The sequence below is a fragment of the Antechinus flavipes genome, chromosome 2 (genome assembly GCF_016432865.1).
Source record: "Antechinus flavipes isolate AdamAnt ecotype Samford, QLD, Australia chromosome 2, AdamAnt_v2, whole genome shotgun sequence".
Lineage (NCBI taxonomy): Eukaryota > Metazoa > Chordata > Mammalia > Dasyuromorphia > Dasyuridae > Antechinus > Antechinus flavipes.
The window spans coordinates 482,279,538-482,307,144 of record NC_067399.1 but is presented as its reverse complement, the minus strand read 5'-3'; the positions used below and the strand labels follow the sequence as shown (position 1 = coordinate 482,307,144).

Below are 27,607 nucleotides of genomic sequence, written 5' to 3'. Positions count from 1 at the left end.
CATGCAGTCAGATAAGTTTTTGGGCACTAGGTAAATCTAGTGAGAATTGTTTCTAAATTCAGTAGTTTATAGACATTATAAAGGGAAAGATGAAAAGTATTACTCTCCAATGTAAATGCTGTCACCTTTCAAATAACTTTATTGATTTCAGTAAAGCAGTGAAGCATGGTGGGAGATGATTATTATGGAAATAATCACACTCTTTTGGCCTCAAAGCCTAGCACGTAGTTCAGTTGTCATTAAATCTCCTGAGAACAAACATTCCCCCCTACTGTCTCACTTTAAGTTCAATCAAAGAGGAAAGCACCTTTTTGTGCCCTGGCTTTGATGGTAGGAGAGTAAGCACTCAGGTAGAAAATCAGCTGAATCACCACATTAGCCTCTGTCACTGTTGTGACTGCCTTGTGGGCTTTTTAAAGCTCAGTGTGGGGAAAATGAGCAATGAACTCAATAGAATACCTACAGGTTGCAGGTTTTTTCTTCTCACTGCATATATGTAGTGTTTTCTTATGATTTGCTTTTTGTCTTGGTTGTGTCTTTTTAGAGCTGACGCTATGTTAAAGGTTAAGGATTATGTACCCGATTTTCATTCCCCTCAATTTAGACTCTCCCCAATTTAGAATCTAGTTGGGGATATGTGATTTTAAGATCCAGTTTTTTGCATTCCAATATGTCTCTCTGCAGTAAACTACTACAGCATATCCCTAAACATACTTTTCCTGCTTCTTTTCCTCTCTTTCCCTTGATTTTTTTCAGAAACATGTACATATCTAACTGGTACATACATATATGAGAATTAAGGTGACAAGAAAATGGAATAATTGGGGGGGGGGGGAGAAACATAACTTTTTTTTAGCTGGGCCCAGATTTAAACTTCAACTCCGTAGTGAATTAATTAAAAACAACATTATCATATATTTACTAAACATCTACTGTGCTAAGTCCTGGAGGGAAAAAAATGGAAATTTAACTGAGACATAGATCCTATCCTCAAGTATCTTACAATCCAGTAGGAGACAAGATGTAGTTAACTCTAGTACAGATCTGAAGTTAGAACTCAGGAAAAACACAAAGAGAATTTCATTCAGTAGTCATCTGAGTATCAGCATCAAAGGAGGCATCAAACAGGAAGAAAAATGCTTAGATAAATGATTGCCATTCCCACTCAACAAAATTAAGCTTGTGTGAATGATTCTGTGGCAGATGGTGTCTTGCACAAAATCCAAGTAGTAGAATCTTTCCCTCTTAACAGATTCTGTAGTTTCTATTTGCAGAAGATAGTGTGCTGAGTGCATTGAACCTACAAATTTTTCTCATTGATATCTATAGTCAAAATAGATATCTGCCTAGCCATCCATAGTGGGGAGAAAAATGAGTGAAGAACATATTTTGAAATAGTATTAGGTTAGGCACTGCTGATGGACAATAAGCAGGGCCAAATTAGGAGGAGAGAACTAATCTGGATCACATTTCAGAAACTAAATACTTAATCCAATGATGCCAAGCAACTTAGTGCCACCAAGTTTATCTTTTTAATATCATTATTCTTCTGGTGATGCTATATGACTGCATTTCATGGACCATTACAGTCTCAAAGTATTCACAATTGCAAATAACCCAAAGGATATAATGTATGTATAAGTTACAATATAGGTTTACTTACAAGAAAGAGCATAAAAACTATCATGAAAATCATTCATAAAAAGAAAATGGTTCGGTCATTAACAAGAATGAGAAGTGGAAAAAACACGTTTTCCATTGTTATATATCAAATATTAAAAGATCCAGGAAAAAACCATCAAGCATTTTATAGTTTACTTATAGCTGTACAGAATAACCTAAACAAAAATCCCACAAGATGAGAGGGCATGGATTTGTTGCAGATTATTCTAGAGAAGGGCACAAACATCCTGATGAGATCATTGATTGACAAAGCATCAAAGTTAAGGAAATGTTTGTTTTTGTTTCCTGGATCATAGAAAATAAAGAAAAGGAAGTGGGATAATCATATAATTAATGAGGCACAACAAATGAATAGGCATAGTCCTGTATTACACACACACACACACACACACACACACACACACTAAACAAGACAAACAAAAAAATGAAAACCTTTGGATTTATGGAAAGACTGACAAATATTTGCATGGGATAAAAAGATGGGGAGGCGGAGGTGAGATTGAAATCAAGGATCCATAGAAGAATTCATCTCTGAACTAAGTACTATAATTTAGTTTAAAAAAAAACACTGACTAGGAATTAAAAGTATGTCTCAGAAGTGTGTCTGACTCCAGCAGAAATTTGCCTAGGAGACTCCAAGTAAATCATTTAATTTCTCTATGTCTGGAGTTTTTCATCTTTGCTTGATTATACAGACATATGTCAAGTGCTCTGAATTTGAACACAAGATATTAGGGAAAATCAATTTACTATTACTAAAAATCATAATTACCTTTTTCTTCCCCTGCCTGTTACAAAATTCTTAAGAGAATATAACTTTTATATCTACAAAAAAACTGGTCATGATAAACCAATTGTTTCTAAGTACCACTATCGAATATGAGATTTATACAAGTGAATTATAACAAATGATTACAATAAATTCAAATTCAATTTAAGTTTCATGTGTGATAAATTGAACATTTGAAACTCTATGTAATTTCATGTGGCACCCAGTTACATAAGGAATTTTAAGAAATAATTTTCTAAAATCAAAACTTATCACCTTACAAGCATTACAAATCAAGTTACATTACCCTTGAAGAATTTTGTGATTGTTGAACAATTATTTTGCCATTTCCTTTAAAGACTTGTTCACTGTGACAGAACCAATAGCTCATTTTTCTTTAAAAGTCTAAATTAGTAACAGATTTGACTCTACTATCTACAGAAATGTAAACTGTGAGCCCTATAAAATAGAATTGACTTGAAAAGATAATCCTTTCTCTCCCTCCCTCTCCTTCCTCCTCCTCCTCTCCCCTCTCCCCTCTCCCCCCCCCCCCCCCCATGAGATTGGGTTTCCCTATTCTGCCTAGGCTGGAAGTACAACAGTCTCTCATAAGCCTCATCTCACTACTACTCAGTATTGTAGCTTTGACCTGCTTTATTTCCATCCTGAGCCAGTTTGTCTCTCAGGCCTCTTGGTGGTTCTCTACTCTAGGGTACTTACAAAAGTGATAGATTTAGTGAGAACACTCAATTGTCTTTAAATCACTATAGCCCAGAATTCCTAAACTCAAACAATCAACCAGCCTCATCAGTATAGAGATTACAGATTATACCACTATGTTCTCTCCCTTCTACTCTCTCTCTGCCCACCTTGTACTCCATTAAACAATTTAAAAAAAAAAAAAAACCCTTCTTATAATAAACACAGTGAAGCAAAACAAATTACCACATTGGCTATGTCCTATAATATATGTCCCATTTTGTATTTTATGTCTATCATCTCTAACAGGAGATAATGTCATCTTCAGTCTTCTGGAATTGTGATTTGTCATTCTCTTTATCTTAACTATAAAATTCTTTGAAATTGCTTTTTTAAATAATGTTGATTCTATACAAATTATTTTTTCATTTTCTTCTGAAACTTTCTGTTTTTTTATTTCTGACAATCCTAACTAAATATTTCTGAATGGGTAATTGATACTTAAAGATACCCTTTTTTGCCTACTAAGAAAAAACTCTTTAAATTGAAAAAAGAAAAATATCAGAGTGAAGTGACAATGTGGTTTAAAGTAAGGTCACCGAATTGAATTTTGTTGAGGAATTATGGAAATTAGTAACTTTCTTATGGTCACAATCCAAGATGAAAGTTTTGACTCGGAGATGAGGTTCTCTATCAAACACTTTGCGTGATGACCTCTTGCAGTGAAACACAAGTGGAGTGTAAAAATTAATGTACCTTCAAAAGGTGAGGTGAGTGACTTCCTTGAACATCCAAGATATTTGTAGAACTAAGGGATGAAGGTTAAAAAAGGGGAAAAAATAGAAGAGAGAAAATTCTGCCTTGAAGAAAAACAACGTTTGTGAAGTAAGTAGAAAAAATGAATAAAAGTAAAGATCAAGCCTAAGAATAGAAAAGAAAATGACAGAAAACTAAAAAAATCTATGATCGGAGAAGTCATTCATACTATTTAAGGTGGTAAATCCTTAAGTGATAATAAAGGGGTCATTGGTAAGATTTGGGATTTTTTCCCCAATACACAAATATTTATTGATTATTATTATTATTTATTTATTATTTATTAGTGATTTATTCATCACTGTTGCTATTGTGGAGATATAAAAAGACATGGGCCCTGCTCCCAAAGATTTTATAATCTAGTTGAGGAAATTATGTATGTTTGTATGTGTATGTGTACACACACACACACACACACACACACACATATGTCTATATAGGTGGGTACATGTATATACATATGCATATGAAAATTTAAGACATAATAGAGGAGTATAAAAACTAGAACATTTTTTAAAGGAGTTAGCAACTTTTGGAAAAGATACTTCCATAATTTGTAAAGGTATACCTTAAATGGTAGTCTCTATCATTAGATTTTAAAGAGTTTTATCACACTTAGAAGACTTGGAAAACTAGATTTCTGTGAATAGTTCAGCTGGCCTTAAGGCTTCTCACAGCCCAAGGAGCATTTAATGGCTTTTCATAAGAGGTTTCTCAGAAGAATAAGATCCCTGATCTTTTTGGCAGACTAATCAATTACTCAAGAAACATTATGTCTCCAATACATAAGCCTCTGGCTCAATAATTATAGGACATACAAAAAAAAGCATAAAGCAAGGAATTTGCTTTCAAAAATCTTATAGTCAAATAAAGATCTATATATAAAGAATAAATTATATAAAGCAGCACATATGTGACAAATGAAAAACATAAATAGTAAATACTGTAGATAGTTAGAAGACAAAAATGAGCACATTTGATATATAATAGCAAGAATTCTGATTTTGAGATCAAAGGACTTGATTCTGAGTCCTACTTATCACTCTTTTTATGAATTTAGGCAAATCATTTATCTCTGGACTTCAAGTTTCATTATTACTAAAACAATAGGATAGGAATAGATGGCTTCCAACATTCTCAACTCTAAAGAGTCTGTGATTAATTACTGTGGCATTTAGAGTTGTTGAAGAAAGTAAAGCTTGAGATTGACCTAGAGAGTAGGGCTAGTGGCTTCTAAATGGCTCTATCTCAGCAAAGTAATAATAATAAAAATTGACTTGTTTCTGAGTTCATTCACTAGTGACAAAAAAAAGCAACAACTTAAAATAAAATGACCTCCAAAAATGAGGAAAGGCTATGTTTAATTTGTTTTTAATTTTCATAATTAGAAAAAAATGAAACTTCCTAGAGTATTTTTCATCTTTTTTTTTCAGTGAATTTAGGAAAAACTCTAGTAACACTATATAGTTTTTGCAGTGATTTTTATGTGTGGAAATCAAATGACTTTGAGTCCCTAAATGTTAGTTTTTCTGCATTATATAACAAAGTTATATACAATTTAGTTTCCTGTTAGAATACATTTTATCAAAGTATATTTGTTTCATTAATAATGGTGCTTGAAAACAAGAATCCCACTAATTTTTTTTTTAGCTTTTTGCATTTTCATTGCCTAACTTTACTTTCTGTGTAAGGAAATCAATACACAATTTAAAATATGCTTGATTTCCAAGAACTTGCAATATGTGAAAAATCAAGTATATATCTCTTGAGAAAAACTTAAATTTTACTCAGATAAATGTTTTTCCTTTGGAAAAATATTAATTAAAATGATTTTTCACATCACAGGATTAGACCATTTAGTTCTAATTATTAGTTCTGATTATTATAGAAAATCATTGCAGCTCTGCAAAATAGCCAGGTAGAACTTTTTTTTATATGTTATATCTAAACATTGGAAGGCTTTAGCTGTGCAGACAACTGCAATCTTGTGCTACTTAATTTCCAAAACAAAATATCATGTTTATGAATACAAACCAAAACAAAATTTTAAGGGAAATTGAGCAGTTACAAATCAGAAGCAAAAACCTTTGTAAAAGGAAAGTAAATCTTTTGTTTTTTGTCCCCCGTTCAGTTAAGAAGAAATGGGTATATACTCTAACTTGAACTTTTCTCAGTATTTTACTATCAGAAATATTAAAGAAAAACATTCTGTGATATTCTGTTCCAATTTTACAGCACCATTACTTTAAAAAGTGATCTGATTGTTGAAAGTCTTTTGGTTCTCATTTAAGTTCAGTCTCTACCTGGATGGGTTATACCTATTCTTTCTCTATAGCTATTTATCTGCAAAATGCAGAAAAAAAGAGACTATACCTACTTTACAGGGGATGTTATATAGACGAAGGACAAGGATAGTATTAAATCTTCAGAGTTTATTGTTGGAGCTTAGTAGATATAATAATTATATAATAATAATAGTTAGCTGAATTGTTTGATTCTATTCACAAACACCATTGTATTATCAACTCACTCAACAATGTAGCCTCCAGTAAAAAGTGGGCCACCCAGAGAAAGTTTGAAAATATGCTTGAAAATATAATTGAGAACAAAAGAAAAGAAGGTATAATCTTCTCTGTCTTTAGAAAAAGAAAAATCCTTCAGTATCTGTCTTTCAAATGCTGGAGCTGAACTATGTCAACCTTACTCTTAATAAAAGTGAACATAAAGATGATTTTATGAACATAAAATGATAGTGGTACTAAAAATGCATTCTTCTGGGGACTTGTAACAACTGAATAGCATGAAGTAGGTAGATTGAACACAAAAACACAAAAGAATTTCAGTGCCAATAGCTAGTAACATTTATAGTTGCAAAGAAGCATAACAGATCAGTGTAATGTCAGTGAGAAATTTTAATGAGTAAATATAATCACACAGTGAATGATGTAATGAACTATTTGAACTCAATCACATGAATTTTCTGGAGAAAATATTACTATAATCACCAGAATTGGGGAGAAGAGAAAGAGGGATAGAAAAGGATAAACATTAGAAATGGTTTGTGCTTAGGTGTTAACAGCTTATATTTTGAATCTAGGCAACACAACTCTTAGATCTTGGGATTAAGTGTCAATTCACAATGAGTACCCAAAATGTTTTTTTTTTTTTTTAATCAGAAAATACACTGTTCTAGCCCTGAACAGTAATTATGACAAATAAAAACACCAAAAAATAGGAAAGGGTGAGAGCATGTGTAGACAAGAGCATGATAGCAGAGAGAATGCGCTGAGCTTTTGTCCCCTTCAGAGAGGATCATTTTTTAAAAAATTTAACTGATAGTATCAGAAGTCTATCTTAAAAGAAGCTTCACTTAACCAAGGATTTGAAAGGAGTGGCAGAAGTTAGACAGATGAAAAGTGATAGTTCAAGACATATGAGGCAACAACAAAGAATTTACAGAAATGGATACAACAACTCTGATAAAAGATATACATGATCAGTAAAGCCCAGGTAGATAAGAAATGGGAAAAAACGAGAGATTAAGCAAGGGTTGTGAAAGGGATAGAAGGTGAAAATCTGTCATTTAAGAGTCAGAATATATAGTCGGAATTTAATCTAATCTTATTCCCTTATTTAAAGGAGTACATGAGAGACACGAGTCTACTGATGGAAAAGTTTGAAATATTTTTGTTTTGTTTAATTTCTTTTCGTAGCCAGGTGACCCTGCTTCTCTCTATGTATCTCCACTTGGAGGAAATGTGATATTTATTGTCCTAATCTAATGGATATGAAATTTTACTTCAACTAGACTCTAGTTGCAGCATTTTTCTTTCTTATATAAAAAGTTACTTATTTATTTCAAACTAAGGAACTTTCAAGCATTAAAAACAGGATGATAAAAAGCTCTAAACCTTCATACATTGAAAATTATCAAAGTTCTAAAACTTGTAGATATTTAACACATGTTCTTAAGACCATAAAGATATATTTTGGATCTTTTCCTCCTTACCTCTTTACTCATTTCTTTTCCCACATTTGAACCTAGATTTGTACTATTGAGAATTACAGGTGAGTTTGACCCATTATCAAAAAATAGCCTTTTAGTATTTTTAGCAATATTTCTTATTCAGAGATTGGCTTTCTCCATATTGCTTGTTAAACACTTCAATAATAGATTCAGGTGATAAAATCATCATCACTTTTCACTTTTTTTTTATCAACTTGCTTCCTTTTGTTTCTATTCTAGTTTAGTTAATTAAAAGTATATAGGTCACTGATGCACTAATAAAAATCTTTTCTAATTTAGACATTTGGGGGTCCTTGTGTACCCTATGTCCAAAGGACAATAAATTATCTGGATGTTTAAGGAATGTAGCGTTCTTATTAAATCCTCTAGTTTGGGCACAAAAATTAGCATGTCCACAAATGGATCATGTTCCAAAAGTTCCTTTTTACATTGTTATTTGAAACTTGGGACACATTTTCCTATAGAGCAATGTCATATCTGGTTATTAGGTTAATAGGTTGGCCCAAAATAACTCTTGGGCTAGCCTGGAAACTGATTTCCATGTGTAACTTTATTTCTCTAGGAAAATGTATCATGGCATAGAATAAGAAGGGACTTTGGCAACTGTGGGAACATGTTCACCATAACCAAAACAGTCCGGGGGGAAAGGGGGAGGGAAGAGAACCAGTTGTCACTATGGAGCAGCCTACTATTGGTGTATAGTCAAGCAATAAGCATTTACTAAATACCTACTTATATGTCAGGCACTGTGCTAAATACTCTGGGTACAAAGAAATCCAAAAGATATTACTGCCCTCAAGGAGCTCAAAATCTAATGCAGGAGCAGCATGTAGACAAATAAGTACAAACAAGGTATATATACAGATGAATAAGAAAAGAGAGAAGCACTAGAATTAAGAGGAATAAGGAAAGGCATCTTGTAGAAATTGAAGTTTTGTTGAGATTGAGGCAAGCCAGAAGATAGAGTTGAGGAGGAAGAATGTTCCAGACATGAACAACAGCCAGGAAAAAAATGCCCATATGTGGAGAGATAGAGGAGTATCTTGTTTGTAGAATAGCCAGGAGACCAACATAATTGGATCAGAGTATGTGAAGAAATATGTGAAGTTAGGAGGGAAGTTAGGAGCTACCTTATGAATAGCTTCCAAACAGAATTTTAAATTTAATTCTAAAAGTCATAGGGAGCCAATGGAGATTACTGAGTATGGAAATGATATAGTTGGCCTTGTTCTTTGAATGTACACCATGAAGATAGAAGTATATTGGGAGAGATGATTCATTTACCATTCTCTATGAATAGGCAAATTGTTCATATGTACAGAACATTCCAAATTTAAGAACGTACATGTAAAAAAAAAATTACAATAAATTACATTTAACATTATACCAATCACAATATAATTTTTCTTTGATTTAAAAGGTACTTCATAATCCTATAGTATGCTCTTTAATTCAAAAGGTACTTCAGAGAAATGGTTATAAACATAATTTGTCATTGAACATCTTCTTATGTGTCACTTCATGAAGAATTCTTAGCCAATTAATTAGATGTGGGGTAATAGTATATTTGTTATATTGAGTAACAACAGGAATATAAGGAGACACAATCACTTTTACAAGGCAATAGGGGACATTGAGTAAGCAGCAGCCTTAATAAACTAAATTTAGTGGTCTAAAAAAAGTGTATGTTTTAAATGTATAGTAAGCACCAGGAAAAATTGTATCCACTATTATGGGTTACTTCTGTTACTAACCATGATAAAAAGTAATAATATCTTCTCATATGAAATCTAAGACTTGTGTCAATCTAGATCACACTATTTCCTTTCAAAGCATTCATTAAGTATAACTTTACATGTTATTCCATTAAAAAGCTTACAAAAGAGTCCCAGATTAAAACTTCTTTTGAAGGAATTAGATAAAATCTCTTTAATCTTTCTGCTATGTGGATGTACATATAGTCTTTAAATTGATCCAAATATTTTTTATATTTCTCTTCCTCTGGGTCACCTTACATAAATATGTGATTCAACACACAATTATCATATCTCTTTCCTTACAAGGATATTGTCTCAAACCTTAATAGTCCATTATATTTCTTGCAGTAAAGATTTTTAAGTAATTTGTTAGCTTATAAAGGAAATTGTGTGGTACCAAGACATGGTGCATTATTTTAGCATCCCATAAAAAGGAATTTTCATTCTGGCAAATATCACATGGACTCAATCTAGAAGTAATGCTGAGGGAATTGGAGACTGGAGTTGGGATCTCATCACTCTGTCACTTAATGCCTGGGTGATCTTAGCAAGTCATCTCTTTGTTTCTCAGTTTCCTCATCTGTAAAATGAGAAAATTGAACTAAATGTCTCTAAGGACCCTTTCAGGTCTAAATTCACAATTTTATTATCTATGATTGATGACCTAGGTTTAAGTCCCATCTCTCTTTGCTACTTAGGAGCCATAAGCCCCTTCTGAGTGATTTGAATTAACTGATCTCTATAGCCCTTTTCTCCTCTCTGACACTCTGACTTGCTTGGAATTTCAGCCTAAATAATTATAACTATGTATAAAAATAAGTACTTGATACTCCCCAATTGCAGTTAGGATCAGCAAGGAGTTCATAATCACAAGTTAGCAGAGTCAATCTGGAACCAAACTGATCTTCAGAAATTTCTTTAAAATCACAAACGCCTAGATATTCACACAGTACCTAAGTGGTACAACTACCAGAAAGTAGGTTACAGATGTTGTTCCTAGATATACTCTGGAATTGGTGTATACTTCCCTGAGAAAGCATTAAAATGTTGCAGAATCTTTGGTCCATACAAATATATACATACAAATGATAGAATGCTGGACTTGAAATCAGAATGTTATGGATTTAAATATTGCCTCTAAAACTTGTTAACTTCATCAGTAAAACGGGAGTGTGAGAAGGGAGAGGTAAAAATTAAGGAAGGTTTCAAATCAATCATATTGCTCAAAGGATAGTTTTGAGTCTTAGTTGAGATAATATATGTAAATTTATTTTTTAATTTTAAAATTATTTTAATTTTTAAGAAAATAAAAATTAGAATGATTTTACACAATTAAAAGATCTTGTCTTAAAGCAGATGAATCTTTTCATTTAATACTTACATTGGTATTTTGTTTAGGCTTCATTCTCTGGTGTTTTTTGATAGTCTCCCTGGTTTTTAAATTGGAATCCATGTGGTCTCTTATAGATATGCCACAGCTTTAGAGGGGAACAGCCATTTTTAGACCAGAAAATGCTTCTCCAACCAATTTTCCTTTCTGAAGAGAGAGAGCCTCTGAAAGGAAACAAAACTTTGGTTGTTTAAATGTTCTTTCTTATCTCCTCTTCAGAGAGATGCTGGTCCTTTTCCAAGCTAAGGCAGTGCCAAAGGACTAGCAGGCACTCCTGTTACAAATGAAAGTTCCCTGTGGCTTAATGCCTGCTGGGAGCTGAAGACCACTGTGCTTTTGACTCTGAAAAAAATCAAAAACATGAAAGAAATCTCAGAGTTTGTTTTTCTTTTAAATCCAAGCTATTGAATATCCCCTTATGCTCTGCCTATCCCGTCCAAGAATATATGCATATCCTTTTGTTATGTTTAATGTATATTTTAGGGTTTGAATCATGGTATAACAACTTATCTGGTTTTGTCCTTCTGCCTAACACATAAGGTGTGAATAATTGCAGTGTAATTCACATCTTGTCCTGCCTTATTACTTAATTTAGTTTTCTAATTTACAACATAATCTATTATGATGTAGCAGGAAATAGTAGTATATGGCATTACAATATCCTCCTATAGAACATGAGAGGTCAGTCATAAAAATTATGCTGAAAACTAGTTCAAATGATATAATCTGTGTACTATTTTGTAAGAATCAAACCAGATTGTAAATTACATTATATCTGAATGTCATATTAGCATCACAAATCGAACATGTTCAAAATGAAAGTTACTATCCTTCCCTTGAAACCTTGTCCTACAAACTTTTATTGAGCATGCTACTACTATCTATGCAGATTCATAATCTTGAGTCATCCTTGATTCTTCCCTCTCCCTCACATCCTATATTATCTATTCATACATTCAGCAAGCAGTTATTGTGCCATCCATCTACTGAGCACTGTGCTAGGCACTGGAGATGCAAATAAAAAAGAAACAGTCCTTGGTCTCAAGGACCTTTCATGCTATTAAGTGAAATAGTGTGTACATAGAAATTAAATTAAAAATAAATAAAAAATAATTTCTAGGGGATGGGAAAGAGTTGTAACTTTGAGGATCCATATTGGTTTCCTATAAGAGTTAACACATTAGCTAAGGTTTTTTTTAAAAAAGCTAAAAATTCTAAGAGGTAAAGATGAAGAAAATTTCATTCTAGCCTATGCAGAGGCACTCAAGTAAATAAATAGTAGAATGTCACATTTAGGTAACAATAAGTTTGACAACAATCAAACTGGAAGGTAGAATATGTGAAATAAAGTACATTAATCCTATAAAGTGAGGTTAGATAGGCTGATTTCAAAAAAGCTTGGAAAGACTTACATGAACTGATGCTGAATGAAGCAAGCAGAAACAGGAAAACATTGCACACAGCAACAAGAAGATTATATGATGATCAATTATGATAGAATTTAGCAATTTGGTGATCCAAGGCATTTCCAACAGACTTTGGGTGGAAAATGCCATCTACAACCAGAAAGAGAATTCTGAAGACTGAATGTGGATTGAAGAATGCTATTTTCATCTTTCTTCTGTTTTTTTTTTCTTTCTCATCTTTCCCTTTTGCCCTGATTTTTCTCTCCCAACATAACTCATAAAAAAAATGTAAAAAAAAAAAAAAAGTATGTATAAAAGAATGTACATTTATAGCTTTAAAAAATAAAATAAAATAATAAATGTACATGTATAACCTAAAAAACAAAAAGGAAATATGTAAAAAAAAAATTGAATGTGCATGTATAACCTAAGAAAAGTAAATTAAAATGTACATATGTAACCTAAAAAAAAAAGTAAGAGTACCCAGATTGTGAGTGACTTAGTATTTAACCATAAAAGCAAGAGGGAGCCACTAGTGTTTATTGGAAAATATATTAGAAGGGAGAATCTGCTTCAGGAAGACCACTTAGGAAGTTATTTCACCTGAGTGAGAGGTGATAAGGGTGATAGCCATATGGAGGAAAAGAAAGGAACTGATATGAAATATATTATGGAAGGTAAATTAGCAAGATTTGACAGCTGATTAGATAAAGAATGTGTGGAGTCTGGTATAATGCTAAAATTGTAAATCTAGGCAGGGAAGTAATGTGATACTGTCCATAGAAATAGAGAATTTAGTATAATTTTGTTGGGCAGAGAGGTAAAAAATAATAAATTCTATTTTAAATATGTTGAATTTGAAGTGGTAATGAGATGTTCATTTGGCAATGTCCAACAATTTGAATTAGATATATATAGATTAGAGAGTCATCTGCCTATAGGTGATAATTAAATCCATGGAATCTGATGGAAATAATCAAGAAAAAGAGTAAGGAGAGAGCTCTGATTTAAATGCATACATAAGAGGCAATATAAGGATAATGATTCCATAAAGAAAACAATTAAGGCCAGACAAGCCAGGAGAAAACCAAGAGATAATGTTATCATAAAAACCTAAGAGGAAATAGAGGTGATTAACCAAGATAAATGCATTTTTTAAAAAACTAAGGAAAAGCTATCAAATTTCACAACTGAGTTCATTAGTAGCCTTGAGAAAAAAATTTTCAGATAAGTGGTGAGGTTGGAAGTCAAATTGCAAGGGATTGAGAAAAGAGTGTAAAATGACAAATTGGAGACACTGGGTATTGCAGATAGCTTTTTTTTTTTCCCTTTGGGTTTTAACGGTGGAAGGGAGGATACAGAACAGTGATTCAAGGAAGGAAAGAGGGAAGGAAGGAAGGAAGGAAGGAAGGAAGGAAGGAAGGAAGGAAGGAAGGAAGGAAGGAAGGAAGGAAGGAAGGAAGGAAGGAAGGAAGGAAGGAAAGAAGAAAGGGAGGGAAGAAAGGAGGGAGGGAGGGAGGGAGAGAAGGAAAGAAGGAGGGAACATAGAAGAGAGGGAGGAAAGATAAATGAAACATTTTTTAAAATAACAGAAGCAAGCAAAAAAATTCAGATTTTACATATATGTATAATATATAAGCAGGTGTTGGTGCTACCATGTTAAGTTCATATGTGTGTATAGTTTAATATATTTATACATATGTATTCCCAAGAAAAGCTACATGTAAGGGGCAGCTAGTTGGCGCAGTGGATAGAGCACTAGCCCTGAAGTCAGGAAGACCTGAAATTAAATCTGGCCTCATACACTTAACACTTCCTAGTTATGTGACCCTGGGCAAATCACTTAACCCCAATTGCTTCAAAAAAAAGAAAAGAAAAACTATATGTAAGATTTGCTGTTTCATATACCATCTCTTTCTATTCTTTATGTATAGAAATGCTCATTTCTAAAAATGTTTGTCATGTTAAAAATTGTTTATAAAATAATATAAATAAGGAAGAAACAAAATATTTTGCTTTGGGAAATAGATCAAATATCTAGAACAATGTCTTTTTGTCTGTATGTATAATGTGTATATATGTACATAGAAACATTAAGAGAGAACTACAGGAATTACTTGGTTGACTTACACAAATGAATGACTGAAGATAAGTGTATGTAGAAAGGTTATGCCTTAGGGCAATGCTGTCAAAGTCAAGTAGAAACAGATCCCTTTGGTCTATATAGATTTAGAAAACCATATATATATTTAATATTGTTCAACATTTCCCAATTACATTTAAATCTGTTTTAGATTGACACTTCTGCCCTAGGGGTTAATTGTTTCTGATGACCTTTTTCATAAATAACTGAGCTAGTAAAATTTCAGATCCTTTCCTTTACATCTGAAAGGTCTTACATTTCATTATTTCTGTCTTTTTGTCCTCCTAACTTTCAACTTTGATGAAGTCCACAGAGGTTACACTATCATAATAGTGGGTATGAAAGGCAGTATGTTGTAGCAAATAACCAATCTTGGAGTCAAGAAGTAAGTTTAAGTTAATCTCATCAATGGAACTCCTTGGAAAATCAATTAATTTCTGAGTGTCCCAAGATACTTTCTAAGAACATATAACTACAGAGCAGGTGCCAACCTACATTAGTAGAATGGTTTCCATATTGGAAGTTCCCTATAGCAATCAAATCACAAATCTTATTTCCTCACATCACCACCACCCAAATATATATTTATATTTATATATATTTATAAATATATATAGGTAGATATTCAATAAAATTATAGAGCTTTTTAAGAAGAGTCTTCTTATTTTTTACTTAAGTCAAGAATTGCTGTAATTTTTAACAACTGTATAAGTAGAATATAAGGCAAATTATTCTACCCACTTAAGTTTAGCATTTGTACAGTATTTTGACAGGTATTCCATAGTTACTCTTAGTTGTCATAGTTTTACTCATCTAATGATAAAAATTCTTCTTTTAGTTTCTTTTATTAAGGCATCTACAGAATCAATTGATATGTTGGCATCTTCTATCCATTGTTGCCATTTACTAAGCATCTGCTATATCTAGAGCACTCTGTTAGTTAGGTGAAAAAAAAAATTTAGAAATAATCTTTTCCCCATGTAACTTATGACATATATCCTGAAAATGAGGGCCACAAATGTGTAGTAAATATAATGAAAAACAGAATGTTATAAAAGAATTCCATAGAAAACGTTATTCAAAGTCCAAAGGAAAAAAGATGTCTAACTAGTACATCAAATTATGTTCTTATGAAGTAAGTACCATCTGAGCTAATTCTTGACTCTCAGAAGGCATCTACAATGGCTATCATAATAGCATGGCATCTGGAAATGCTTTCTTTACATTGTGCCCATATATCCTGTGATTTAGAAGTAAGACCCACATAGCTAATCTGTTTAAATGTAAATAAAATTCTTTCTAAGGCCTATCTTTAGAGGACTAATAATGACTGTGCCTCCTATTGGTAGGTACAAGTACAGGATGAGCCATACATTTTCACTCCCATCCAATGTGTTGCTTTGTTTGGCTTAGCCATATTAACTTGTAATTGAGAGTTTATTAAATGACAGTGGTATTAAAAAAGAAAAGAAAAAAATCAATAAAACATTTTAAAAGAAGTCACTTTTTAAAATCACTATCAAGCACACACACACACACACACGCACACACACACATACACACACACACACACACACACACACAATATCCCAGTTGATGAGAGGTTGTCTCTGATATATAATTCTAGCCACTTTGTCATGTATTACTGTGTATTTGATAAATGCTAAACTTTTACAGCCTATAGCAACATGCTACATTTTCTATTAATCCCTTACATAACCTACATTGATCATTGAATCCAGGCTTCAAAAGATCAACTTTTCTGTAGTTTCTCATGGCAGTGACCTTGTCCTGAATTGCCATTATAAATCTCTCCATTTCCATATCAAGATAATGACAATGACCATGACCATGATAGTGACAATGATGATGAAGATAATGATGATGCCATAAATTTGGAGTGTTTATGTCCATGATCATCTTAAATATTTGATTGGCATCTAGAATAATACCTAAAATGTTAATACTACATAAGCACTGATCAGTTATTGTGGTTTGTGAATTGTTTCCATTTTTATTCACTGTCTGTCTATGTTCTTTCTGGAAATTTGATTGGAATAATTGGGCATTTTAAGTGCATTTAAATTTTTTAAGAATCTCACTTTTCATTAGCATTTCATTAAACAAAGCAATATTAACAATGTTTATCTGTTTTTTGTATTTACTTCTAGCTGGGCAACTCAGCCAGTCAGCACATTTATCTCTCCAGTTGCCTTATAATGTACTGGGTCTAGGTCGAAGTGCAAATTTTCTTGATCACCTTTATGTTGGTATTCCTCGTCCATTAGGGGAAAAGGTAAGTTGAGGTTTTTTTTTTGGGGGGGGGAGATTGGGCAGCAAAAAAAAAAAACCCTCAAAAAACAGAGTCACCTATCACTTTGTTTCTAAAAATAATCTGATTTTTAAAAATTATTCTACTTTTAAACATAAATTGAAATGACTAGTTGAGAGTATACTATATAATCATAATAACTTGAACACACAATCACTAAAGAATAAAAGTAGCATTTAGTGAGACCAAAAACAATTCTTCTCTTAAAAAGTTGGATTAACTTTTTGCCAAGAATTGCCCTAAGAATAATTACCTTGGTTTTTACTTAATATAAAGGCATAAACATCCTAGTAGACTAATAATACATATTCATAATTCAATCCAGATATATACTTTCAGTTCAATCTAGCAAAAAAATTTTACCCAGCATTTATTGCTATAAGGCAAAGATGTCAGACATTCCTCATTTCAGTGAGAACCAGATTAAAATCTATTTTGGAAATACTTAAATAAAAATACAGTAAAACATGGGTAATATTAATATGTGGTTTTCTAAGTCAATATGTAGCCTGCAGGGGTCCTTAGGTACCTTTTAATGACCTTCTTTGGATATGACTTAAACAATGCAATTGTAGGGTACTATGCCATTCTACCTGTCAAACAATTTGAGTTTTAGAGTTTAATTGAATTGAATTAGAATTGAATTGTTTTATTCTATTATCTAAAAGTTTAAAGTGTCTTAAATTCTTTTTCGAGGCTATACGAAAACAAGAGTGGACTGCAATCATCCCTAACTCCCAACTCATCGTCATTCCATATCCACACAATATTCCTCGGAGGTAATGTCAGTACTTGAACTAAATTTGGTAAAATGATACCGTCAACTGTGCAAATCAGAGATGCAGTTACATCTCAGAGAAAACCTCTCTAACTCCTGCTGTGCTCCAGTATGAGTGCCATTACTTAATTTCTTTAAAGGAAACCTTAGAAGACTAAGCATGCCTACAGAAAAGGTCTCTGACACTTTTCATGAGGAACAAATTAAATTCTATTAAAAGAACAGCAGGTTAACTAATTTGAAATTTATACATGTATTTGTTAAGTAAATTGTTCTTCATTTAACAAGTGCATATTCTAGAATTTCAGGGTAATAGAAATGGTTTTCTAATATTCACTGCTGTTTATTTGTATTTGATTTGCAATGGATTGAACTTTTTATTTTTCAGTCCTAAATGGCTATCATTTTCTTTCCTTTAACTTACTATGTTAATTGTAATCTCTTTTTAAAGTATAAAATAATAAAGTTATTCATTTGAGTTTTTTAATTTTTTTGTGAAAAAATAAATTGTATATTAGCCAGATTTCATATCATGAGAATATACACAGGCTGTTTTTTCTCTACTTCCTCTATAATGAACATAGATCTATGTAGACATAGTGAGTCCTACATGTTCTTCCACATATACTTCCTGATCATAACCATAGTGGTATTTTCTTTTCATATGAAGCTATAATTTTATAAAATTATATGGAGAATGTCTATTATAGAAAAGTTCTACATCTCAGAGTTTTAGAAAGAGAACCACCTGAAGTGCTAAGAGCTGAGAGATGTCAGAAATATGATTGAAACCTAGGCCTTATCAAGGCCTCCTCTATCTATCTTTCTTTTTATCTAATTTTTAAATTAGATTGAATTAAATGAAAGAAATAGGAGAACTTTTGGTTATTGATTTGTCTGCTTTAATATAGTATTAAACTAGGAATAGCCTGCTGACAGAGTACATAAAATGCGGTCCTGGAATCAGGAAGTTCTGAGTTCAAATCTTGTCTCAGGCAATTATTAACTTTGTGAGCTAATATATAAAAAACTTTTACTCAGCACTTATTAAACTAAGGAAAAGTTGTCAAACATATTACTTTTCAATAAGAACCAGATTAAAATGTATTTTGAAAACACTTAAACAAAAATGCAATAAAATATAGATAATGTTAATATATGGTTTTCTAAGTTAATATATAACCTGCAAACATTCTTGAGTACTTTTTAGTGACCTTTCTTGGTTTTGACTTGGACCTATTACTAATTCTAAGGTACTACGCTATTCTGCTTGTCAAACAAATTATTTGAATTTTAGAGTACTTTTTAACTGAATTAGAATAGAATTGTTTTATTCTGTTATCTAAAAGCTTAAATTCGGAAATTTCTGTTTCTAAGCTATATGAAAACAAGAGTAGGAAAGTCACTTAATTTCTTAATTTCATATTCTTCATCTATAAAATGAGGATAATAGCACCAAGTTTCCTGGGTTGTTGTAAAGGCCAAATGAGATAACATGTTTAAGTTTTGCAAAATGCTATAAGCTTGCAAGAGACAAGGAGAGAAAAAGGGAGGGAGAGAGAAAGAGAAAGAATGAGAGACACAGAGAGAGAAAGACAGAGACAGACAGACAGACACACACACACACACACACACACACACACACACACAGAGTTGCTATTTAGTCATGCCTGATTCTTCATAACCTCATAGGCCATACTATCTTATAGAGCCCAAGCTCAGCATTCTATCCACTGAGCCATTCAGCTGCCTGATAGGGATATATATAAAAATATTTGTACATACATTCTATAATTGATTACACATAATATAAACATATATATTATATATATCTTTGATTAAAATAGAGTGAGAAAGAATGTGTAGTACTTTGCAAAGCTTAAACATTATATAAATGCTAGTTAGCAGAAATTGTGATGTTATCATTAGTAGTAGTAGTGTAATCAAGAAATAGTTATGGCTAAAGATTTTGGTTTTGGTTTGAGAGGCAGAGAAGAGAATAATATAAGTTTGTTATGTAGACTGTAGTTTTTTAATCTAATGTCATATTGATAATTGATTTGCTTTTCTTAAGCTAGATTTTTTTCCTTCTGCTTAATCCAGTAAGAGAAATATTTTATAATTAAACTGAATCAAAATAGAACTAGGAACAAAAAAAGATTTCCCTCTCCCTCCATTTTCATAAATTAGATAATTTGAGGAATTAACTTGGTATAATTAATAATACTTATTTTCTTCAGGTTCTTCTTCACTGGATTTTTACTTCCATTTCTATTAAATCTTTTTCTACCACAAACCTCTAAATAATTTTATCATACTGTTTCAGAATAAATTATCTTTTCAAATTTATGTACATAATAAAACACACATTGATTTCAGCTTTCAGTATATTTTGAGATATATTGACTAGTGGCTAACCTTACTGGTCAATAAATTTTAATTATGGGCCTCTAAGAAGTCAATATCTACTTGCTATTCATCAGAATGATCTTAACTTTATTAAAATTTTTAAACGAATATATAACTGTTCTCAAAGAGAATAGAAAGTTATCTTTCTACATATTGGTCCCTGCAGCATTGGTTATAAACTATGAGCTGTGCTTCATCACTCTGCATGTTAAACTAGGTTGTAGAGTGTGAACTTTTTAATCATGCTCTATCTAGGCCTTGGGTTTTGCAGTATTTTTTGTGATTGGTTTCAATGTAAATCCAAGGCATGTTTCCTACCTCATTTTGACAGAAATCAATGAAAGAAGAAGATAAATAAATGTAAACACCAACAAATGCTAGATAGCTTTCATGAAGCAAATATATTTTAGAAGCTTTTCATATCACGTTATTCTAAAAGGTAATCATATAGTTTCATATATATGATATATTTATATAGATAGATAGATCAATAAAACATTACACTAATGTCAGTCACGTAATTTCTAAATCTTAAGTCGTTCAAATTTGGATTTAGCATTCAAAGAAGTTAATTCAGTACTGAAATTATTAGGTAAAGTACATTTGTTTAAATGAAGATTTAATAAATAACCAATCTTTATAACCATGTCTTTATGGTTATTCAGTTAACACAACGGGTGTGTTGTTTATTCATTATATTTTATGCTATAGTATATAAGTATTTAGGCTTAAAGTTTCTTTCCCCACAAGTAGTTTTAAATACATATGTTAAAAATAATATAAGACTCCTTGATAAATAGCTATATTCTATAATCCTCTATTAACTCTTGGCGAGATACAAGACAGGGAGAGAGAGAGAGAGAGAGAGAGAGTGTGTGTGTGTGTGTAATTCATGATAGGTATTCTTTACTGTCATGGAGGATGCTCTGAATACTATCAGAATGGAGGATCCCCTAAAGATTGTAAGATCCTCCAGTTGCTGCTTTTTATAAAGATATTGTATGACCTTATTATAACCACTAAAATCCATGATTTTGGAAAAAAGATCATCAGCATAACAGGCCATGCAAAAACATCTAAATTATGAAAAATCTCTATTATCAGAACTATGGCATGCAAATTACACAGCTAGGGCATTGAGTTAGTGTTGTGTCCTGCTTTCTAGAGCCCCCAAGTTGGGGTAACAAAATGTACTGTTGCTTTCTAGAGTCCCCCACACCAGAGTGATTAAAATATCCTGCTTTCTAGTGGAGAAGTGATGAGGCAATGTGGTGTTATTTTTCTTTAAAATATTAATATAAGATGGTTCTCTCTGGGAGAGCAGGTTTCTCGGGGAGGTTTCCTGAAGGCAGCCTTCATTTCAATTCAGATCAGTAATCACCCCAAATGCAGCCAGGTGTTAAAAGTTCAGATCTTTTATTGCTTCCTCCAAAATAGTCTGGTTAGTTTTCTTGGAGGTCTATCTCTCTGCTTGGTTCCAAGAGCTCCCTCTGAATGTCTCCAAATCCAAAGGTTTGTCCATCAGCCTCCAACCAGCACAAAGGTGGAAAATGGAATGAATCACTTGTCTCCTTGCCGGGGCTGGGCAGCTTTCTGGAGAGCCTTTCAGACCAGCCTTGGTCTCAGTGGGGGAAGTGCAGGAAGCCAGCCACCATTCCAAATATCTCCAGCCAGCACCAAGGTGAAAGTTGGAATGAATCTGTCTTGCCTTCAAGAGAGGGCTTCTGGTTCTCCCAGAGCGCTCTGTGTCTGTCCCAGAGTGCTCCATGTCTGTCCCGAAATGCCTCTGTGCCTGTCCCAGAGTGCTCTATGGCCCTAAGAGCTTCTTGCTTATATGAGCTCTCTAAAGGTGCAAACATAAGCATTGTTTCTATCGGTTCCACTTAGTACCTTGTTTCAAGTTCTGGCCCATAACATCTCCTTATAAGATCAGATCAATCATACTGAACCATGCTAAGTTAGATAATTATTGTCTCTATCAATTCTAATGACTTAACAACTTGTAAGGATTCTAACAAGGCAGAACTCCCAAGGATGATGGAAAAATGGAGTCTTTTTATTTCAAGGACTTTCCCCTTTTTATAATGTAACAAAAACAACACTGAGCATGTGGGACCACATAAACAACTTGCTATTGTACATAGTTTGCCACCTGGTATCACTCTGCCTCAATCTCAGCACAGGTTGTTACTGCCCCCTGACTTCTCAGGAAGGCCGAGAGCTCTTAGGGGAGATGGGAGCCGAACTAGACATTGTCAGCAGGTTCCCTCTGGGCTTAAGGATCTTATACCTTACCCAGAGTTTCCCCACTGACTGTGACTCTCTACAAGTTAGTATATTAATACACAGACCTGGAGCAGGTAATGCATATGGACAATGAATTGGACTCAGAATTGACCAAGAAGAGAACAGGAGGCTAGATTAAACTTGGGAAACTATTCATTGATTCTAATGATCCTGAGAAGTTCCCCAATAATAAGCTCCATCTTTTCAACAGTCAGTCAGCAAGGAATTATTAAGTATTATATCCCATATATATTGCTAGGTAATGTGTACATACACAAACAATATATGTGCATATATGCTTATATGTGTGTTTTATGCATTTACATATATATATATAATAGCATAAAGTGAATAAATACAAAAATAAAGGATTTCTCAGTTTGACTGAGAAAAAGAGGAAACGCATAAGACAAAAACATTCTGCTGACAATACTCTGTTGTTGCAAATTTTGAGCTAACCAATCCCAAAGGAATCAAAGTTGTCTCAAGTGGCAATGGAGAAAGATCTGAAGGTGTATATGGGCTGCAGCTTATTTCTGCTAATGACCTATTCTCAAGATGGAGCATGAGGAATATAAAAGTAAGGAACTGTATGATCATAAAATGTAGTGAGCTAGCGATATGTCAAAATCAAGGACAAGAACTCAAGACTTCAGGGCTGGTGCTGTATCCACTGTACCATCTTGCTGCTCTCTGCTTGACACTATCTAAACTTTGTTGTACTTTTTGTTTAATTAAAATGATTGCATGTTGGTTGATTCTATGGAAACAGGCAATTTACATTTTCTCTGTTCTGGTTTTTAGCTGGAGTGCTAAACTGTATCTGACCCCCAGTAACATCGTACTGCTGACTGCTATAGCTCTCATCGGTGTTTGTGTTTTCATCTTAGCAATAATTGGAATATTACATTGGCAGGAAAAGGTATGTTCAATTAATTGATGGTTTAACTTTGGATAGTATCATGCTTATTAATTGGCATAGGAGTACTCAATAGAGCAGTGTTCATTCAAAATGTATGGTGTCTAGAAATTGCTTATTTACAAAGAAACAACTTCTGCCAAGAACCTCTGATGAGACTCTTATTTATATCTTTCTAATTAATCAGACCATTTGGAAACCAACACAGTTCTGTATGATGACTACTTTATACTAAAGCAATTTAGAGACATAAAGCCTGTGCATTGCTCATTTTATGAAAGGCTTGAAAAGTTTTATTAGTATATTATTAGTATATGTTTTCATGAAAAAATCTACAGTACTCTTAAAAAATGTATTTTCTCTCTCATAGTTAGGATTGTTATAGGTTCTTCCTATTTTACAGATGAAAAAAACAAAGCACAAGGAAGTTAAATGTTTTCCTTGAGATTTAAACTGGCAAGCCTCTTTCTTTATCAATTGTTCTATATACTAATTTAAACTACTTTCTGTGCTTTCAGTGCCATCAGCGGGGGGAAAAAATTAAGTGGGGAAGGACAGGAAAGAGGATTTTATGCTCAATTTCATATAAAGAGAAAACTCAAGATCATTAGTGGATTCTTTATTAGTTGGTTTTACAAATTTATGCATGCTGAGACTACTTTATATCTGTGTATAATTATGTATTAAATATATAACTACTCAGTTTCAAGATGTCACACACAGAGTTTTCATATTTTTGCTCCTATTTTGTTTTATCATCTCCACCTGACAAAGCAGACAATGAGAATTAACATCTGACCTAACTGTAATCATTATTGTCCATTTAAATTATAATTTTTATACTTAGCATGACTTTTTTATTCTTCCAGGGAGGGAAAAATAGAATATAGTCATTGTACTGATTAGATTTCATGCTCTCAATTTCCAAAAAATTATCATTCCCCCATGTATCAGAAATAGTAACATGAAACCTGTATTCAAGAAACATGAGATTAAGAAGATTTAATTTGACTGACAAGACTCAGGCTGACAGCCCATCTTTAACTTCTCTTGTTTTCTAAAATAGCAGAAAGCAAATGGTCTGATATAAGTTACTAAATTAATTTAGGTGCTTAAAATATTTCCCAAGAAAACAGTTTAAAATCACTACTTGCTATCATTAACCATGGCCTAAGTGATTTTGAGATTGTTGTGATATGAGAATGCCAAAAATGTGAGAGGGAAAAAATATTTTTCTTGGACTCATAATTAACATGTTTGTTAGCAGAATGTATAGCAAAATATCTAAAATCTTTACAAACTTTTATTTTTCAGAAAGCAGATGATAGAGAAAAACGCCAAGAAGCCCATCGGTTTCATTTTGATGCTATGTGACCCGCCTTAAGTTTGTGATAATGAAGCTACTGTTCATTTGCTTAATCAAAATACTAACTGCTAGCTTGAAGAACAGAATTGGAAGAGAGCTATTTTAAATCATCTATTTATAAATATTGCATTGCTTAGTATTTATTTGGTTAAGTATTAAGTTATAAGTGTATTACAAGGTCTTTTTGGTAAGCACTCTGGGATAATTTTTGGTCTTTGTTAAATAAAGTTGTACTTTTTTTTTTCATGGTCAGGGTCCTACTGCATGTACTGTGCTATTTATAAACTGAAAAGTCTTCCAAAAATAATGACAGAAAAAGCATCATGTGTAAATAAAAATAATTTAAATCAGTAATTTTTGTGTTCGAGCTATCTATATTAACCTTGAAATTTATATTCCTGTGATGAAATTATATTTTTTAAATGGTTCTAAGGTAAATAGGTATCAAAGGACTTACATGCATTATGATAGTTATCTAGAGGCTTTTAACTTGTATCACTTTGATCTTTTCTTTTTTTTAAAATCATCTACCCATGCAATGAAATTTAAACTTTAGTATAAAAATACACAGCAGAGATTTTCCTAACATCATTATATATGATTGATTGCCCCCCAAAAAATAAATAAATAAAATGGAAGCAAGCTTAAATATCCAATAATAGAGGGAGGATTAGATAAATTATAGTACATTGATATAATAGTATACTATAATGCCATCAAGACTGACAAGCATTAAAAATACAAAGAACTCTGTGAAGCCATTTAGGAAATAAAGCAAAATTTAAAAATCAAAAGTAGAACAACAGAATATATTACTAATTACAACCATGATTAAGAGAAAAAGTGAATGAGAATGAATTGACAAAGAATCTTGATAGATCCTCAGAAGGAGTATCCAAAAAAGTTGTTGTTATACTTTACATACTTTAAATTAATTCACTTTTTAACTGCAGATAGTTGCTAAGCAATTTTAGTTGAATACATAACAACTATTCAATACTGAATTTTTAATAATATATTCATTACCAAACAACACATCTAATAGTAAGCATATAAATAGATGGATGGATAGATGCTTCATATATTTATATGTACATTTGTTATACATTTAGATATATACATTATATTATATACATATATATACATTATATATACATTTAGATATACATATCTAAACTAGATATAGCATGTGAGTTCTCCAGTTCAGTATGATTGATTTAATCCTAAAACAAGGTGTTAACTCAGTAGAATTAAGATTAAGATTCTCTAGTACTTAGTATAGTTCTACCAGTTGATATCTATTCTACAAGATTGACACCTACAATGATGTACTTATAATAGAATATATAAGAACTAATAGATCTGGGAAGGGAGACAGACTTCAAGACAGAGACAGTCCTGGTGGCTCTGGTGGCTCTCTTGTCTCCTGCATCCCTCCACTGAAACCAGACCCATTCCTGAAGGACTTCCAGAAAGCTAATCTGGCCTCAAATGAAGGAGACAGACTGAAGGAGATAATAAAGACTTTGGACTTTCTCATGGTGATTATTTTGCTGAAACCCAAGGCTAGTCCCAAGACTTCTAGAAACTAACCAGAACACTACAGCTATATAATTTAGATCTCTGAAAATTGTGTTTCATTCTTTTTTGTTCCTTTAATTTATAGAATTTATAAAAATATATAAAATTTATAGAATGAAATAAACCTTTGTTTAAATCTGTAAAACTTAAAAATTTTGGTGGCTTTAAAAAAAAATCAATTAGGCTTTTCTTTTGTTGTTGTTTAGTCATTCAGTTATGTCCAAATCTTAGTGACCCCATGACTATATCATGGCCCTTCTGTGTCCTCTGCAGTCTGTCCAAGCTCCTGTTTGTTGCCTCCATGACACTATCTATCCATCTCATCCTCTGCCATTCCCTTGTCCTTTTGCCTTCAATTTTGCCCAACATTAGGATCTTTTCCAATAAGTCCGGTTGAAGTATTTGAGCTTCAACTTAATATTTATCCTTCTAGTAAGTAGCTTGAATTTTTTTTTGGGGGGGGGCTGAGGCAATTGGGATTAAGTGACTTGCCCAGGATCACACAGGTAGGAAGTGTTAAGTGTCTGATGGCAGAGTTGAACTCAGGTCCTCCTGACTTTAGGGCTGGTGCTCTGTGCTACTCTGGTGGCACTGCACCACCCAGGTGCCTCAAATTAATTTCTTTAAATATTGACTCATTTGATCTTCTTATTATCCAAGGGACTCTCAAAAGTTGTAAAAGGGACTCAGAAAAGTAGACCCAAAGAAATAGTGAAAGGATAAATGCTTTAAAGAAAATTAAAAATTAAAAAATCCATGCTTATTACTAGTTTTCTGTACATTATTTAATGCCTGCTTAATTGAAATTCATTATAACTACTTAGGGGAAGGACTGGTGATATCTTATGAGTCTGAGAACATTTTGTTCTTCCTCTATGCTATCTTGATATATCTGCTGATTGATTGGACCCAAAATGAATAATCAAAGACCTAGGCCTCAGGCATTACTTCTGAAGGATGAAACTGCTTTCCATATTGCAATAATCAGCAATTATTGTGGCAGTTCCTGACCACATATCTAGAAGAATTTGATTCACATCTCCTAAGGGTAAAATAAAATAAGTCAAGATCTGGTCATCACTAAAGACACCATGTATGTAAAGGTAATGCTGTAATATAAACTTGTAGCTAGGAAAGGATCCAGACCTCTGACTTTATCAATGAATTCCTAGTCAGAAAAGTCTCTTTACCAATGCAATAACTGTTTTACAACTTAGTCTTTAAAAGTTGCCCAAGGTACAAAGAG

The 27,607-nt window shown here is 32.6% G+C and overlaps 1 protein-coding gene across 1 annotated transcript in view; it reads left to right on the top strand.

The window, feature by feature from the left end:
• The window catches only part of ITFG1 (integrin alpha FG-GAP repeat containing 1), a 298,986-nt gene extending 273,852 nt beyond the window's left edge, over positions 1-25,134 (top strand). The window contains exons 15-18 of the mRNA XM_051979798.1: positions 16,862-16,986; positions 17,719-17,801; positions 23,300-23,417; positions 24,729-25,134. Of these exons, the coding sequence (XP_051835758.1) occupies positions 16,862-16,986; positions 17,719-17,801; positions 23,300-23,417; positions 24,729-24,788 (386 nt within the window). The 3' untranslated portion in view covers positions 24,789-25,134. The remainder of the gene's footprint in view (positions 1-16,861; positions 16,987-17,718; positions 17,802-23,299; positions 23,418-24,728) is intronic.
• The last annotated feature ends 2,473 nt before the right edge of the window (positions 25,135-27,607 follow it).